Below are 19,050 nucleotides of genomic sequence, written 5' to 3' on the forward strand. Positions count from 1 at the left end.
TCAGTAAAAATTAATTCCAATTCCTCTTCATCAATTGATAGCACTACAATTAGATAAATCAAATAGTTTCACTAAAAAGAAACTTTTTGATAGTTTTTATTCTCAAAAATCCAAAGAAAGATTTGATCAAAAGTGACTAGAAAAGTACTAGGCTGTTCCAGGTTTCTGGTAGTTATGAAATTGATAGCTCAAATTTCATAAATGCCTTATAATGATTCTGTGATATAAAGAACAATGATACAATGGAAATATAACAAATTGAAATTTATGATATACTCAAAATACAATTAGAAAGGTGTTAGGCTCTTTGGTATCATTCTTTCAACTTTACCAACCCGGTGAGGAGGCCACACAACATGGGTAACCCTTCCGCGAACCAAACCAAGAGGGATCTGAAGAACAAAAAAGTTTTTACAAGTCAATCAAACTAATCAACTGAGCTAGATGAAAGCTCATTGCAAACACGGATAAGACACACTAACATTCTCATTCTCAAAACTACACTCGTTCTCTCCTTTCTTTCGCACCACAAAAGATCTAGCAATGACAAGGTATAATCTATGTTTTCCTTGAGGATTTGTAATAAGCAAGTAACTTTTGGACAACGATCAACTTATTCATATGTAAAAATAGCCATTATAAGTTTTCATCCAAGAAGCAGTATTTTCGCTGAACACATAATCTAAAGACACGCTTACTAAGTGATTCATCAAAAGTAGAATGAATATAAGTATAAATCACCAACTCCTCACACGAACGGGAAAAGTTTAACCTTCATACTAGGGTGTTGGAAAAGTTAAACCCACCCCTTCACCACAAGTAAGAGGCAGGATATAAAAGAGTGCATGCATTTAGCAATTTATGCCAATATGATTGCCAATTCTACCGATCTTGTATGTCACCTACATTAGCTAAAGTTTTCTAATGTAACCTTGTACTAGCTTTACAAAGTGTATTGTATTCATACTATGTTAAATTCCTCTTCATTAGTAGAGAGATATGGAGTAACATGTAACGTACAGGGCCAAAGGATCTTGAGTCCAAGCTCCAAGCCCGATTGTCGCCTTCAACCCAACAATGTCCTTCAGGGATCACTACTGCATCATAATGAGGGGTACTGACCAAGTCACCTGGTAAGGCTGTTATTCTCTTTATATTTTTCTCTTTATGATTAGTTGGGGAGCTGAAATGAAGGCCAACCACAAATTAGACAATTGGTGCAAAACATTGTTGAAGAAGATTAGAATATATTTAATTTCCAACAAACAAAAAAACATTAACTTATTATACACTGGCATCTGCTCTAACCCGGAAACAAGATAAGGAGGTTCCACTTGGACCATAATATTGAATTTTGCTGGTAGAATATATCACTGACAACTTGAATTATAGCAGATAAAATCTTAGAAGTATAATATCTGATGACCTGATACTAAGAATTTACCACTGGTTGAAAAACAAATATCTCACATGTCACTGCTTAGAATGGATTTTGAGAAGGCTGTATAAGGATGGGAAGAGCCAAAATGCTGAACAAGAGCTTATCACTGACAAAAAGATTGTTCTCCAGATCAAACAAGGTCTGATATCCATCACAGGTTACCAGTGCTCATCAACTGAAGTGAAGCAGGACATCTTGACTGATATATTAATATAAAATTAACTGTTCTAAAGGCACCGAGAACATAACATTAAAAGAAGAGCAATGTGCATTAGAGGCCCTTAAAGTACTACAAAGTAGGGCTTCTAATGCACTTTACTCTTTCAAGAATGAAGAATGAGTATTCCACCAAAAACCGTATATAAAACAACAGAGATTCTGATCTTTCTTTGGATTTTCTCTTCAAGAGAAATTCTCCGTAAATCAATATATATGTATGTATTTTTTTCCACTAATAACTTTTTCGAACCATGGACTTGCATTAATTGCTCTTGCTATGGATGCAAGAGCATAAACTCAATTGCTAGGAGCTTTTTAATAGCAGGAGATGTCATTGGAAATATATGAGCGAGATGTCATTGAAAATAGATGAGCGAGTCACAGGAGCTATGTCAGGAGAGTCAAACATAAAATATAGAACTCTATTCTCTATCAAAATGGGACTTCTCATTAAAACTAAGATATCTAATTAGCAAATGCGATATCAAAAGTTGAGTACTTCAATGTTCAACATCCAACCAAGAATATTTATTCCATGGTCAGATACAGTATCAAACCTTCCAAATGAGAAGTATAGACTCAGTCCATTTCTCATTCCAAACAGTAAAACATACTTGTAAGGTCCGAAAGTCTAACAATCAAACTTGAATAACCCATAATGATAACATCCAGATAAGTAACTTGAGTCATACTCTCATTAGGTTAGTGAATGATATGTGCAGACTCTCCAAAACAGTTGCCGCACCCGTGTCGGATCCTCCAAAAAAATGCACTACTTTTGGAGATTCCGACACGCATTCATCAAATTTTTCAGAGATCCCAGCAACATAGAGTGAACAAACAAAATCTTTAAATACAATGTAGTCCGGTTACTTGAGTCAACAAAAAAAACAAGCTTGAGGCATCTTGTCAAGAGTTACCTGAAGACAACCACATCGCCAAGGGAGAACTTGTACTTTTCTAGGCAAAGCTTCTCCACTATAACAAAGTCACCTGCACCATAATGACTAGCTGATAGTTTCATCCATGTCCGCAGCAGGAAACTTTAAGAACTTAAAAGAGAGGAAAAAGAGTCATTACGAGTCAAGGATCTCATGGAACTGTCATCATGTGGATTAAATGTTGGAGACATTGAAATGCCACCAACAGGAACAATACTAGCATAACGATCAGAGACAGTAAGGCCTATGAGCCCAAAAGTGAAATAATTCTTAGTTAAATTCCAGATGAAGTTCACAGTTCCCATATTTACGCCACCTAAATCATCTGCACACACTGTTCAAACCCAAGAAGAAATTTTAAAAAAAATCAACAAATATGTCTTTCCAAAGTAAGCATGTTATCAATCCTATTTCAAAATATGCAGTTCTTTAACATAGTGAAAGACTTCAATCAACTCCTCATCAATCCCAAACTAGTCATGATGAACCCCCTTATATCCATTCCACTCTGTTTAGGCCCATGTCATCCCACCCCACATTGTCAGAGAATTATATCTTTAAAATAATTGCAACAGCAATGTAATTTTGGCCCAACAAAAAGGAGTGTGTAGTATCTGCAGTGTAATTTTGGTCCAACAAAAAGGAGCCTATATTATCAGGCACTATCTGCCATGTAGCTAAGCATGAATTCAGCAGTAGCAGATACAATTAATCACTAAGAATTGAGTAAACTCATCAATATTTTTTTCTAGAAAAAGATAAATTCGCAGCTATTAACACAAGCTAGATTTTTCTTGTATTTATTATTTCTTTCTGCAAGGTAACAACTTTAACAGCTAGTTCCTATCCAATCCTCTAACAGATGTTTGTTGAACAGAAAATTCAATCAAATTAATGGAGAACTAGGTAATAACTCATCTGTATGCACCCTGCTCTATTTAAGTTAGTCTTTCGAGAACTAATATTGCAAATATCTCATAATAACTTCACTGTTACATGAATCAACTAAATAGAGGAGAAGTGAGACTTACAGATGATATAGAGCCACTTGGGAAGAGAGAGAGAGAGGAAGAAAATCAAAGGGAATCTCTGGCAGCCGATGATGGTAGGAGGATAGAACGATCTGGGCTTGTTGTGGACTCTAAATGGGTACGCCAAAGCCAGCGGATTGGTTTGCTGGGCTTGTGGCAACAAGCATATCAACTAACACAATCTCTACATTAAAGTAAAAAGAGAAAAAATAAAGTTAAAAGACAAATAATTCTAGCAGTTACTATGTAGTATATTTATTTCTAGCCTAAGATACCATTCGGGAAAATAATTTTTCATAACGAATATTAGTCCAGGCATGTAACTCTTATATTTAATCAACCTTTTTATAGTAATATAGTTATACTAGATGCGACTGGGCCCAACAACTTGAAGTGGAGATGGATCAGCCAAATCAAATTCCATAATAGTCCTTACAATTTGGACAGTCTCACACCTTTGGCAAAGAACCAGCAGAAATCATGAAAAAATCTATACATATATTGGACAAAGAAAGCTCATTCAATCAGGATAAAAGCTTAATCTATAAGATATTAATGAAAGAATATACATCACATTTTAAGAACTTCCTGGAATAGCAAGAAATAAACATAAGATAAAGCTCTCCACCAGTAAGAAGGTAAAACATAAATGTCATATTGACAAATAAGCTCATCACCTTTTCCCCTCTATTCCATGAGTAATTAGTTCGACTTATGAACAACTGTCAGACCATTGTATGTAGTGTCTTGGCAAGCCATCTTTCAAAGAGATTGTGCACCTAGAAATAATAGCTACCAGTATCTTAAGCCAACAGGACATGAACCTTTCTATCTGTTAGAGCGTTCATAAGAAGAGGGAAGTTTGAAGAGACAAAATAATTTAAATATACTCAAAATGGAAGTCTAAACTAGCAAATTGCTTCAACCAAACCAACTAAATTTAATAAGCTTCTCAAATTCAAACTTTTGTTTTGCCCTGCAATTCCTTACTTCCGTCAAAATTTGAGTTACTAGTTCCACCAAGACAAAAACAGAAAACTGACATCATTTTTAAGGAAAGTGAAAATGCAGATATATGTGAAAGCAAATGCATAAATAACATCACATGTTCATTGTATAGTACTTCGTGGCTCGTGGGGCCATAATACCAAGCACAGTAATGTTATCCCACCACAACAATGAGTTGTGAGGAAGTATTCAAAGATTTCTCCCTGAATCATTTTCCCCAAAAAATATTTCTTTAAATACATTCTCCGATTTAAATAAGAAAGTTGTAATCGAAGATCATTACATCAGAAAAAATTGCTCAAAAAGCTATGAGTCAAGAAACTACTTTATTAATTACCACGCCTTTTCTATGTCTACCATCCCGTTGTACCTCTTGTTATGATGACTACTCTGCTACTCATGGCATTGGTACTACTACTACTCAGTCTCAGATCACACATTTCATATTATTTAAACTTTCTTTCACTTTATGTCCAGATATTGCAACCACCATCAGTACACAATACTACCCTATTTGAATGTTGCAATACCCTTCCTAGTCTTGTGAAGTTAGTAGGGAACTGAATCCAGGATTATTGATCTGCTTCATTTATTTTTACTGCAACTATTATCAACAAATAGTTTGCATTAGTTGAGAATGACTGAATGATAGTACATGGAGAACATGGATATTCCCTATGAATTTGAAGAATTTATATATGAAATAATTTTCATTAACTGAAAATGCTAATAGATTTTTATCATCTTAACAATTCACTCATCATACTACAAACAAAAATGACTAGCAAAGAAAAGGAAGCAGAAAAACTCCAAAAATCAATAACAATAGCTAGCAAAAGTCAATCACCACCGAAATTTGAAGACAAAAAGCAGAAAAAAAGAGAGTAAAGATTCATAGAAGAAACGTAGAAAAGCTTACCGCAGAGAGAAAATACGCGTGCAGAGATGGAAGAAAGGTTGAGATGACAAGAAGGGAAGGAACGAACGGAGGAGAAAGAACAGTCGTGTAGGGCTTTTTCTAATTGAGGTTAATGTTTGAAATTAGCCGTGTTAAAATCAAACCCAACTCATCTAATTACAATTCATCAATTCCATTAAGTTTGGGCACGTTTTTTATTAGCTTAACCCATTTTAATTTATTAAAAATTAGAGTGATATATAATCCAAATTGATTTTTTAAAAAAATTGTTAAAATATTTTAAAAAAATATATCTTTAAGTTGATATATTATATATAGTTATAATAAAGAAAAATAATTTTATTAGGTATTAAAATATTATAAAAGAAAAATTAAAATAAGTAAAAGAGTTAGTAAAAATCGAGTTAGGTTGGGTTTTGACCTGTTCAATAACTCATTACCAAATCCGTTTTGACTCAACCCATTTTGACTCAAACAAATTTGAGTTGGATTAGGTCTTAACCCATTATTATTGGTAAAAATGCGGACTAACACAAAAATATATATGGTCTAAATAATAAAATAAAATAGAAAAATAATGACACCAAGAATTTTACGTGGAAACCCTTTTAAATAAGAGAAAAACCACGGGCCAAGAGGAGCAACTGATATCACTATATTAAAAAACTTTACACTGGGTAGTACCAAGTACAATACTCAAAAATGACTACCACACACTCAAAAGGAATAACACTCTTTTGATCTCTCACCTTACTAAAAATATCACTCACACTCTATTTTTCTTCACAGACTATTTTCTTATAATCTATGAAATACCTTACTTTACTCTCTAATATTTTTTCTCTCTTATCTTGGTGTGTCCTAAATGAGGAGCTGAAGAGCTCTTTTTATAAGTGAAATTTGCATTTCACTGTTCACAATTTGTCAAACAAATTGTGTTAATTTTCCACCGAAAGGTTGCAGCTGCACTTTGTTGACAACAATTGCAGCAGCAATTGTTGACTAACAAAGTCATGGGATGGACCCCATAAATCTCCCCCTCTAGTCTCATGCACCAGAGGAGGTATCTTCATCTTCTCTGAGAAAGCTTATGCTAACAAGTTATTTGCACAATTTGAAGTTATCCCTTGTTACCACTTTAGTTAGCATATCTGCAGGATTCTCATTTGTAGAAATCTTTTCAACCTACATAAATTCGTCTTCTATCTTTTCTCGAATCCAGTGATATCTCACGTCTATGTGTTTCGTCCTTGCATGGTACATAGAGTTCTTGATCAAGTCTATTGCACTTTGACTGTCACAATAGACAACATACTCCTTCTGATGCAAGTCAAGCCCTTAAAGAAATTGTTTGAGTCATATCATCTCCTTGCTAGCTTCCGTAACTGCAGTATACTCAGCTTCAGTTGTAGACAGTGCAACACACTTCTGCAACTTCGACTTTCATGATATAGCTCTCCTTGAAAAATAAACAAATATTCAGTAGTGGATTTTCTGTTATCAAGGTCACCTTTCATATCAGTATCTGTATATCCCTTCAAGATTAGATTGATCCTCCAAAACACAAATATTTATCTGATCTTCCTCTCAGATACTTGAGTATCCACTTTATAGCTTTCCAATGTTGTTTTTCTGGATTATCGAGAAACCTATTGATAACACCAACTGTGTGAGCAATATCAGGTCTAGTGCATACCATTGCATACATTAAACTTTCGACGATGGAGGAATAAGAAACTTTAGCCATGCTCTATTTTTCCTCCCTAGCTGTAGGACACATTTTCTTGCTCAACTTCATATGACCAGTAAGAGGTGTGCTAACAGACTTAGCATTCTTCATGTTAAAACGCTTCAGTACACGTTCAATGTACTTCTCTTGTGACAGATAAATCTTCCTTTCATCCTTGAGACGAGTAATTTTCACGCCCTAAATTTGCTTGGCATGACCCAAGTCTTTCATAGCAAAAGACTTGCACAACTCTTTAACTCGTCAATTTTGGTAGTATTCTAGCCTACAATCAACATATCATCCACATATAAAAAGAGGATGATAAAATCATTGTAAGAAATTTTTTGTACAAATACACAGTGATCTAAGGAAGTCTTCTTGTAGCCTTGCTCTCCCATAACAGATTCAAACTTCTTGTACAACTGTCTAGGAGCTTGCTTTAGCCCGTAGAGATTCTTTTTGAGTTTGCACACAAAATTTTCTTTACCATTTACTTTGAAGTCCTCAGGTTGTTCCATATAAATCTCCTCTTCTAGGTCACCATGAAGAAAAGTCGTCTTCACATTCATCTGTTCAATCTCTAAATTAAGACTAGTAGCCAAATCAAGAACTGTATGAATAAAGGACATTTTCACGACAAGAGAAAATATTTCGTCAAAGTCAATACCCTTTCTTTGACCAAATCCTTTAACAACCAATCTAGCTTTGTATCTGGGCTTCAAGCTATGTTCTTCAACTTTAACTTTGAACACCCACTTGTTCTTCAAAGCTCTCATGCCCTTAGGCAATTTTACCTACTCATAAGTGTGGTTCTCATGCAAAGATTTCATGTCATCTTGCATGGCTTCAATCTATTGATCCTTATGCTCATCTTTCATCACTCTGTTCACCCTCGTCTGTGAGTATTATATACTCATTAGGTGAATAACGAGAGGAAGAAATATGTTGTCTTGTGGACCTCCTAAGAGGAATATTTGATTCGCCCACAACTTTATGAGCAGTAGCATCATCAATAACAACATCATTGTTATTATCAACGTGAACATGTTGATCTAAAACTTGATTCTGAACATCACCGTGATCATCAAACCCACCAACCTCATACACACTTGTATGAGGAACTTGATCAAGATGGACTACTCCATCTGAACTTGAAGATTCCAGCTTCTCCGCTTTGTCAATATTTTCAATGGTTTGATTTTTCAAGAAGATGATATCGCGACTTCTCGCAAGCTTCTTCTCATTTGAATCATATAGCCTATAACCAAATTCATCAAGGCCACATCCAACAAAAATGCACTGCCTTATCTTGACATCTAGACCTGTCATCAAGACCTGTCATCTTTCAACACACGTACCAAAGCTTTGCAACCAAATACCCTCAAATGGTCATAAGAAACATCTTTGACATACCAAACTTTATTTGGAACATCACTTTGCAAAGCAAAAATAGGACATAAGTTAATAACATGTGCAGCGGTCAATAAGGCTCTACCCTAAAAGGAGTTAGGCAACTTTGCTTCAGAAAGTAAACATCTAACTCTTTCCATCAAAGTCTTGTTCATCCTCTCAGCTAACCCATTAAGCTGAGGAGTCTTAGGAGGAGTCTTCTGGTATCTAATACCTTGATGCTTGCAATATTCATCAAATGGTCCACAATATTCACCACCATTATCAGTACGAATACATTTCAGTTTCTTTCTAGTTTCTCTTTCAACTGAAGCTTGAAACTGCTTAAAGACACCTAACACTTGATCTTTGGTATTCAAGACATAGACCCAAAGCTTTTTTGAGCAGTCATCAATGAAAATAACAAAGTAGAGTGCACCACTTAGAGTCTTTATCTTCATTGAACCACAGAAATCAAAGTGCACCAACTCAAGCAACTCTATCTTTCTTGAAGGAGGATTAGAGTTAAAGAAAATTCTATTTTGTTTTTTAGCCAAACGGTTCTCACACTTTTCTAATTTAGCACTTTGAAAATCTGACAATAATTTCTTCTTGGCTAGAACATTTAGTCCTTTCTCATTGATGTAGTTAAGCCTCTTATGCCATAATGTTGATGAGTTATCGCTCTCAATTTCATTCACCATATTGGCACAAATAGAAGTTATAGTCCAGTATATACCACGACGTTTGTTATCAAGAGCCACAATCAAGGAACCCTTAATGAGTTTTCACTTTCCACCGCCATTGGTACTAACATATCCTTCATCATCTAGAATACCAACAGAAATTAGGTGCAGATGAACATCAGGTTCATGTTTTACATTGTTCAAAACCAATTTAGTTCCAACACTAGTTTCCAAATAAATTGTACCAACACCAACCACCCTAGATACAATCTCATTATCCATACTCAAGGTTCCAAAGTCACCAGGAGTATAGAAAGAGAAAAAAATCTTCTTTGATGTCACATGAGAAGCGACATAAGATCCAACCTACTATGAGGATCCCGTATCCAGCAATCCGAATTCAATATTTCCATATCCCTCCGAGTAGGAAATTGAGCGGTCCACGGAACTGCATTCCTACTCACTTGATCTATTCAAATAACATTGAATTAAACCACTATATTTTCGAAGCTCATTTTCTGACAGAAAGAGAAAACTGCAGCCCCGGACCGAAAGGTGTCAAAACTTCATTTGGGTTCAAATCCTACTGAGAGGTCCACTTGAGACCCGCTGCATACGGCTTATGCGTGTTCTCCTCACCGGTTATTAATGTCTCTAGATCAGCTACAACAAAAATCGAGAAAATTTTCACAGGGATGGGTGCTTCGTTGAATAGAGTTCAACTCATTCGACTGAAGTCTCAACGCTTGCGTAGAACATCAGAGGATTCGCAAAAATTAGCTTTCTATAAGGAAGCTCATTCGTCTCTTCTTCGTCACCTAATCTATAATAGGTTCCATTCTTCTACTCTTTTCCGTGACTCATCACAAACAATATTTATCAGATCTGCATCAAGGACTATAACAAGATCTTCGGTGGAGATGGTGGCTAGACAATTTTCATTACCATCTTCTTTATTATCCTCTCTGTCTTTGTTTTCCCTTTTTAATTTTGGCAGAACTTCTTTGTGTGTCCTTTCATGCCACAATGATAACACTCAATATCCTTAAGTTTGCCTCTGGATTTGCTTTTACTATGTTCTCTATTCTGAGAACCACGATTTTTATTTCTCCCCCTAGAGCCAGTTACCAGGACATCCGATGAAGAAGAATAACCTTGAGATTTTCTTCTCATTTCTTCATTCAAGACACTACTCTTGACGGAATCCATAGAGATCACACCATTCAGAGCAGAATTTGACAATAAAGTTCTAAATATTTCTCAAGAGTCTGGTAGGGAACCAAGTATAAGCAAGCCCTGAATTTTTTCATCAAATTTAACGTCCATAGCAGATAAATCGTTCATGATTCTCTGAAAATTCTTCAGGTGATCTGTCATCGGAGAACCATTATGATATTTTAAACTTAACAACTATTTTATTAAGAATATTTTATTGTTTTTAGTCTTCCAAGCATACAAGCTTTCAAGATGCTTCCATAGGGTACGAGCATGTGTCTCTCCAGAAATATAGTTCAACATATTATCGTCAATTCATTACCTAATAAATCCACAAATCTGTATATGCAACATATTTCACTCTTCATTTATTTTATTATCAGGCTTTACAGTGGTAAAAACTGATTGATAAAAATTCTTAACATAAATCAGATCTTTCATATTTTGCTTCCAAATGACATAATTAACACCATTCAAAGTAACCATTCTACTAGTGTTGACTTCCATCGTTTTCTCCCCAAAATATATGATTATTGCAAATTTAAGTAAATCTTTTCTGATGTGAAAGTTAAAACTATGTTGCAACCATAAAGCATACTCAGATAAAACCTTGCTCTGATATCAATTTGTTGGAAAAAAATATAGACTAATAGAAAAATATATATGGTCCAAATAACGAAATAAAATGGGAAAATAATGACACTAAGAATTTTATGTAGAAATCCTTTTAAATAAGAGAAAAACCACGGACTAAGAGAAGCAACTGATATCACTATATTAAAGAACTTTACACTGGGTAGTACCAAATATAATACTCAAAAATGACTACCACACACTGAAAAGAAATAACATTCTTTTGATCTCACACCTTACTAAAAATATCACTCATTCTCTATTTTTCTTCACAGACTATTTTCTTATAGTCTATGGAATATCTTACTTTGCTCTCTAATATTTTTTCTCTCTTATCTTGGTGTGTCCTAAATGAAGAGCTGAATAGCTCCTTTTATAGGCGAAATTTGTATTTCACCGTTCACAATTTGTCAAATAAATTGTGCTACTTTTTCACCGAAAGGCTGCAGCTGTACTTTGTTGACAACAATTGCAGCAACAATTGTTGACTAACAAAGTGCAGCAATTGTTGACTAATGAAGTCATGGAATGGGCCCCACAAATATGACCCGTCCAAATTGGACCAAACCTGCCCAATTTTCACCCATAATTGAAATTATGAAATTTTTTAATGAATATAGGCGTAAAATCCAGAGATGTCAAAACTGGTTAGCCCAACTTAAGTCTCACATGCAAAAAAATTTAATGGGATACGACAGACCAATCCGTCATCTTAAAGGACCCTAAAATATCTTGTTCAGTCCACCTCTAAAAAGGTTGCTAGCTAGCCCTTCATTTTTTTTATTTTTTTAATTCAAAAAATCTTAGTAATTTATATTTGAACTTATACATATGATAATTTGTTAATATTTTTGAGATACGATTATATGAACTTACACAATTCTACGATAATTTATAACATATTCAGTACAAATATATTGTGAAGCGTGTTTGAATTCCTTCGTAAAGTTGTCTTAATTAATATCATTTTCGTCTATATTCATATGTAAATTTAATTAGATAAATATTAGGATTGTCAAATAACTACACATCAAAAATTAATAATATTAAAATTCACTAAAAATAGTATCGTTTTGAATTTGGGTAAAGTAATGCAATCGATTTTGAAGTAGCAACAAATATCTGTATATATTTTTATGATTAATGCAATTTTTGAACTTGGTGAATAAAAATTTAGTATCAATGATTTAGTAGTAAAAATTGTGCAAGATACTAAAACTTATTCGGTAATTACTATTTATTATTATTATTTACAAATTTTAAGTTTAAATTAAATAGCAATCAGGAATACAACTTTTATACTTAATGATTAGAATTTTACGCTAAATAAGTAAAGTTTTGTGTAAGATATTAAAACTTATTCAGTATTACTATTCTTAGTTTTTACATCTTGTTTCACAATTTTCTTTTAAAGTTTTAATTAAAGTAAATAGTATTTTGCCCATGAATCGATCCGACTCAGCCTCATTCAAGCTTCAAGTGCCAACCTGCTAACATGGATTGGGCTTATAAGTCTTAGTTCTCAACCTATTCTAATAGATGGTTGGGCTAGGGCCTTAAGGACCAAATCTATTTTAACAATTTTATCAAAATTATTACTTAACGCTAAATAAAGTTGGGGTTGCCTAGTCTAAGGCTTTTGGATTGTTTTAAGCACTTTTAAATTTATTTTAGGGTAAACAATACAAATTCCACAAGTGTAGGGCTAATTACCTGTTTTTTCGTGAGTTTTCGATATTATCATTTTCATCATATTTTTAATCCCAGATACATGTATCGGATACGTCCAAACACATGCATCTCGCATACATGCTAAGAAGATACATCTAATAATGTGTGCCTAAATATGAAATGTAACTGAAACACGTCAATTTAGGACCAAATCACAGGTTCTTTCCTTAATTTCTTCTCCAATTATTCCCTAGATTTCTTCTCCAACAAACATGTATCTGAAACTTATATAATGCATTTGAATGTTACTGAGTGTTTACTCATCATTAGAAAAATGTATATGGATTAGACTTTAAAAAATTCAAATTACTAGATCTGTGATTCACGATGACTTTTGCAGTAAAACCTCTCTAAATTGATTCCCGATAAATTAATAAATTCTCTAAGATAATATTTTCTCCGATCCCCACTTGCTTCAATGAAAAAAATAATTGATTTCGATATGATGATAAGATAATATATTTTCAGAAAACCCCTATATAAACATATGGTCCCTTGATATTATAATTTAATAATTCTTTAAAGTTACAATAATATCTAAGAAAATTTAGTTAAATATGATTCTAGTGTTTATTTTTATTTTTTGTTAAAATTTAAATCTAGTTGAAGCTTATTTCTAACTTTTCTTATTGTATTCAAAAGTTCTGGTGTTGTCTTTTGGAACTGCACCAAAAAATGTGAAGAATTCTAGACTCGATAAGTGTTTTCTTACATATAATTAGTTCCAAATGTATTGTATCGTTTGCAACTTTATCATCAACATTATTTTCTCCGATGGTATACATAATTTTTTCTAAGCTTTGTACCGCTTGATATGTATCATTTTCACTTGAATAATCCAGTAGACTATTGACATTTATTTTATTGCAGTAAGCGAGATCATTAATCATGACCTCAAGTTTATGAATGTCATTTTCATAAGTGAGTTGAATCTCAAAAACACTCTTTAAATTAATAAAAGTTAATTTATTAAATGATACTTCTATAAAATAATAATATTTCATGATCGTATAATATTAATTTAGAGATATTTTACTATATTGTGTTTGCACGATGTATTTATATTGCCCAAATTTTATGTATCTGTTTGAATATAGTGTAGCTATATCCGGTATTAATTTTATCTCTTGTATCTGGTATTAATTTCATCTCAGGTATCGAATATCAATTTTATTGGGTGTATCCAATATAAAATTGATGTATCCGGTATTAATATCATACCATATATTCGAATACATGTAACTAATATCATATATGCACTGATACATTCATCAAATAAGTCAGTATCATATGTGTTTGTGAATTGTGCATATATACATTTTTATTATTAGAATAATAAGAAGAAAAGATTAATTTTTTTAAATAAATACGCATATACCTAAAATCGTCTTTAGCCATTCATGAATTCAAAAATATTGCAAAATACATTTAAAATAATAATAATAAAAGATACCATAAATCAAATCAATTCATAGTGAGAAAGTGGAAACAAGCAAGCGATCATCACCAATTTCCTCTTCTTACTTTGGTGTCGTGTGTGATTCAACACTAAACAAGACAAAAATCCATTGAATCTACGACTTCAACTTCGGGAGATAAGCCATTTGATAAAAACAAATCATCACGAAATTGGAATTTTTATTTTATTCCGCCCAATAGTGATTGTGTGTTGTACCTCTATTAACAATACTCTTGGTTTTGAAAGAGACAGAGACAGAGAGGTGATTTGTAGTGAAGGAGTAAATTAAAGAGTTAATTAAATGGTTAAGATTCTATTTTAGGCTCACCACAACTTCGAAGAAGACGCAATTTCAAATGATCGGGGTCAATGGGGTCTACTAGCATCAATATTTGCATAAAAAATACAACAAGAGTAGTATGAGTACAAAAAATACAGAGTTTGCTAGTACCATGACTCTCCTTCATCCGCACCACCCGACTTGGGACCTTATTCCTGACTAGGGGTGACAATTGGGAGGGTTGGATCAAGTTTGGGCTGATCATAATAGGTTAAGACAACAATTGGGTCAAGACTCAACCTAATCCAAATTTATTTGAGTCAAAATGAGTTAGGTAATGTGTTATATAACGGGTCAAGACCTAACCCCTCCCAATTTTTACTAAGCTTAATTATTTTATTTATTCTTTTAAACTATTTTAGTACCTAATAAAATTATTATTTTTCTTTATTATGACTATACATAACATATCAAATTGAAAAATAAAAGTTTTTAAAAATATTTTAACAAGGTTTCTCATTAACCAATTCGAATTACATATCAATTTAATTTTTAATAGGTTGAAATGTGTTGGGTTGAAATTGATTGAGCTAATGAATGGTCGAGTCAATAACCAATCCAAAATTAAATGGGTTGGGTTTAATTTTTCCACCCCTACTCCTAATCCCAAATGGAAACCAATTTCATTCCCAATTCAAAACTCGATTTCCAATCGCGATCGCGACTTGGAACCCAACCCTAAGCTTGATCCCTAGTTGAGATCAGATTCCTATTCCTAATAAGAGACTCGACTCTTAATCTTGACTTTGACTCATGATTTGTCACGATCCAACCCACAGGGCCGTGCGGGTACCCATTCTACAACCTAAGTAGGAGAATTCTTAACCCTTATATGGAAGAACATTGCGGAATTTATAGCAACTTAAGTAATTTAAGCCTGAATTGTTCATTTAAGTTTGTATCAAACTAGTTCATACACATAATACATAATCCCAAGGATACTAGTCTAAAACAGGTACAAGAGCTTTTAAGAGTACAAGGTATAGATAAAATAAATGACACAACTCCCACTAGTAAGGAAGAAGTAGCATAAGCTGTTGGATAGTTGTCTTCACCTACACCTAAAAGACATCACTGATGCTACAATCAGACTATGCCAAGTGGAATCATCGATCAATCTGATACCACTGCATAGTATATGAATAGAAAAATAAGAAAGATCATAACAATTAAATTTTATAATCATGTCCACCCAAACCTATTAGGAAACTCCTTCACTCACTCTTATAGTCTTCACCACTCTATTGACCAGGGTTTCACTACCCATTCTGGTTACAAACTTGAGACTTGTGGGTTATGGGCCACCATACTACTGCTCACTCCACTCTAATAGTTACCACCCAACAACTTTAGCCACTCAATGGTTCCACTCAACTATTATTGGTCTTAATCCAATTTTCTTACAACATAGGGATCTCTAGCCATTCCATAACCATACCTCATAACTAACTACACGTTCTAAGTAACCACTACTATCCCACTATCTTAAATTTACAAATCAAATAGAACAACTCCTTGCCAACAAGCAACCCCCACTCCTAAACCTATGAATATAGAATATCCCATATATCACATTGAGGCCTAATCTGATCCATCATCTTACTCACAATTCTTTATAACTAACATACCATATTTCAATGGGTTCCTTTATAAGTTCTCTTTCCCTAACTCATTTGCAACTAACCTCATTATTACACAAAATACAAACATCATCGGGTCCTCTCATGGAAACCCTCCCCCCACAGAGTTAGCCCTCTCAAGGGACCCAATTCAGTCATATATATGTCAAAACGTGACATCCGATTCAATAACGTATCAGAACGTGACACCCGATCCAAATATGTGTCAGAACGTGATAATCGATCCAGTTATGTAGATCAACTATAATTTACCAATAATAATCCACATTATATCACCAAGAACCGAATCATCACCACACAGGCCAATAAATGGTCATTTCACCTATTAAATAATGTTCTTCCCTAGTCATGTCCACACATGCATACCATGAAATAATTTAACAAGTACATGAAACATATACGGAAAACAAAACATCACTACGTTATTAACCCCTAAGGTTTATCACCAATATCCACATAATTTATATCAATGTACATACAACTATGACCTTTACAACTTCACCTGTATGAATACCATGACATCACAACCAACTTCTCCCAAAATCATTACATAACTTTCTTACCCAGGTTACTTCAAGTTAGACCACTAATGTCACCCAAATTTATGCCCATGATCCATGATTCATAGTTTAGTTATATGATTTCTCATTAAATTCCCTTCTATACTACACAATGTGTATAGATTTAACTACTCAGATAAAAGAAACCTAGCCTACCTGGATGCCAAGCAACTATGAAGAGATAATATGGTTGAAATCCTTAGTTCCAAATATCCTATGGGCAAGACATGACTGAATTCCACCCATTGAAAACCTTCCAATGCTAAGATTCTTTCCCCTCTTCTTCCCCAGTCAGGAGCAGCCTTTGGAGGGTTTTTGCAGTAACCCTCGCCTCTAACCTACCCTTGGAATAAGTAGGGAAAATAAAAAAATCGTGATTTAAGTTCTATCCCACGTTCTCCCGCTCTAGCGACCACATTCCCGCTCTGGCGGCCTCGCTATGGCGGAACCATCCCGCTTTGGCGGGATGATGGGACTCAATTGAGTAAATTTTCTTGCAATTTCTTCTAATCTTAATTAACGACGATTCGCATTGTTACATGACCGGACCCGACTTGAGAATATCATTATTTAGAATAAATTATGATTCTCCTATATCCTTGATTGAAACAATTAAAGAATTTTATTTAATTTGAAAATCTCATAAGATATAATTTACCTTTTTAATGAGTCCTCATTTTGCTTGGTAACAACATTCATGAAGAAGTTAGTAGTTAACAAATTTTGGCTCTAGTTTGTCAAGGAATCAACAAGATCAAATAATTATTATGCAGTTTTTGTTTAGAAAAGTTGCATATTAGGCTTACAATAAAAAATAATTTAATTCACTATCTAAATATATAAAATACATATTTATCAACTATTACTTTTGATGGGCGGCTACATAATGTAAAAATCACACTTTATTTTGCTATAAAGTTTGTGGTAAATTTTGAGGGCATGAGTTAAAGTTTAAATTGAAAGAGTAGTTGGAAGTAGGGGTGTTCATGGTCCAGTTTGGGTCGGTTATTGATTAAAACCATAATCAAATTAATTTAATCGATTTTTAAATGTCTAAAATCATAACCAAACCAAGTAAAATAATAACCACCGGTTTGGTTATTGTCGGTTTGGTTCGATTTTTCAGTTTATGACTAGCCGGGATAATTCAAATATTCTCTCTCTACATTCTTCAAATTTCTTATGATGCTCTTTTTTCCTCACGGCCCATAAGGGAGAACTTTGCTGCATATTGAGGAAAAGACATGCTGATGGCAAATCAGGTGGACCAAACTTGCAACACAGTTTAAATTTAAAAGAATAAGTCAAATAGATGTTTCAAAATACAAACAACTTTGTCCATTAAAATGAAAAAATTACATATTTAAACTAAACTAACCAGAGAATCCATAATATAATTAAAAGTACTTCGACCATCTTAAATTAATAATTAAAAGGTATAAAATATCTTTAATTATTTATGAAAAGCTAATATTATACATATAAATAATTATAAATTTTATGTATATAATTATCGATTTGGTTTGGTTATTTATTTGATTATTTTTTATTATAACCATAACCAAACCAAATATTATCGGTTTTTCAAATTTAAAACCAAATCAAATCAAACCATACCAAATGTCGTTTTTTATTCGATTTGATTAAATTTTCGGTTTGGTTTTGATTTTAACCAAAACTGTGAACAACCCTAGTTGGAAGGGAGACATACAGTAGAAATAACACCCATCGACCATTTTTGACCCTATTTTTGAAATATAGTCGCTGTTTTGGTGTTTTAAATTTTGCTTGTGAAATTATAAGGTAATCTCCAAATTATTATTCTGGAGTTTTTCTTATTGGTTTTGAAACTCCACGATAGTGAATGACTGAAAAATGGCTATTCATGTTTTTTTTCTAGAAATATAAGATGAGTGGTCGGGTGATTTACAAGAATGACCTGAAAAATGAATGATCTTAAATTTTTAGTTCTATTTGTCCTATGAGTTCAATATTTTTTGTCCCATGTGCAATATTTTTTATTTTTGACCTTGAACATTTTTTCATTGACAAGCGGGAGTCAAAAGTTCAAAATCGTTGATTTGTTTCAAGTTCATTGGGTGTAATTTC

General features: G+C 33.4%; 1 protein-coding gene across 5 annotated transcripts; it reads right to left on the bottom strand.

Moving 5' to 3' along the window:
- Nucleotides 1–63: 63 nt before the first annotated feature.
- LOC129882378 (uncharacterized) lies at nucleotides 64–5,669 on the bottom strand. Of its 5 annotated transcripts, none has more exons than XM_055956643.1 (6): nucleotides 5,560–5,665; nucleotides 4,310–4,411; nucleotides 2,741–2,935; nucleotides 2,581–2,653; nucleotides 1,021–1,183; nucleotides 64–392 (listed from the first exon to the last, which is right to left on the bottom strand). In XM_055956643.1, the coding sequence occupies exons 3-6, from the start codon at nucleotides 2,904–2,906 to the stop codon at nucleotides 288–290; spliced, it is 507 nt and encodes a 168-aa protein (XP_055812618.1). In that variant the 5' UTR covers nucleotides 2,907–2,935; nucleotides 4,310–4,411; nucleotides 5,560–5,665; the 3' UTR covers nucleotides 64–287. The 5 variants fall into 5 exon arrangements, with proteins under 5 accessions (XP_055812618.1, XP_055812620.1, XP_055812615.1 ...); XM_055956645.1 differs by lacking the exon at nucleotides 4,310–4,411 and adding an exon at nucleotides 3,633–3,816 and having other exon boundaries at nucleotides 5,560–5,663; XM_055956640.1 differs by lacking the exon at nucleotides 5,560–5,665 and adding an exon at nucleotides 3,633–3,816 and having other exon boundaries at nucleotides 4,310–5,479.
- Nucleotides 5,670–19,050: the final 13,381 nt, after the last annotated feature.

The sequence above is a fragment of the Solanum dulcamara genome, chromosome 3, assembly GCF_947179165.1.
Source record: "Solanum dulcamara chromosome 3, daSolDulc1.2, whole genome shotgun sequence".
In the NCBI taxonomy this organism is placed as follows: domain Eukaryota; kingdom Viridiplantae; phylum Streptophyta; class Magnoliopsida; order Solanales; family Solanaceae; genus Solanum; species Solanum dulcamara.

Excerpts from the sequence above, each read along its gene's own strand:
- LOC129882378 (XM_055956641.1), bottom strand. The coding sequence starts at position 2,906 with ATGGGAACTGTGAACTTCATCTGGAATTTAACTAAGAATTATTTCACT. Across the intron at positions 2,654-2,740 it reads TTCCATGAGATCCTTGACTC|GTGACTTTGTTATAGTGGAG; the intron begins GTAATGACTCTT and ends ATTATGGTGCAG. Across the intron at positions 1,184-2,580 it reads GGCGATGTGGTTGTCTTCAG|CTCCCCAACTAATCATAAAG; the intron begins GTAACTCTTGAC and ends CCTTCATTTCAG.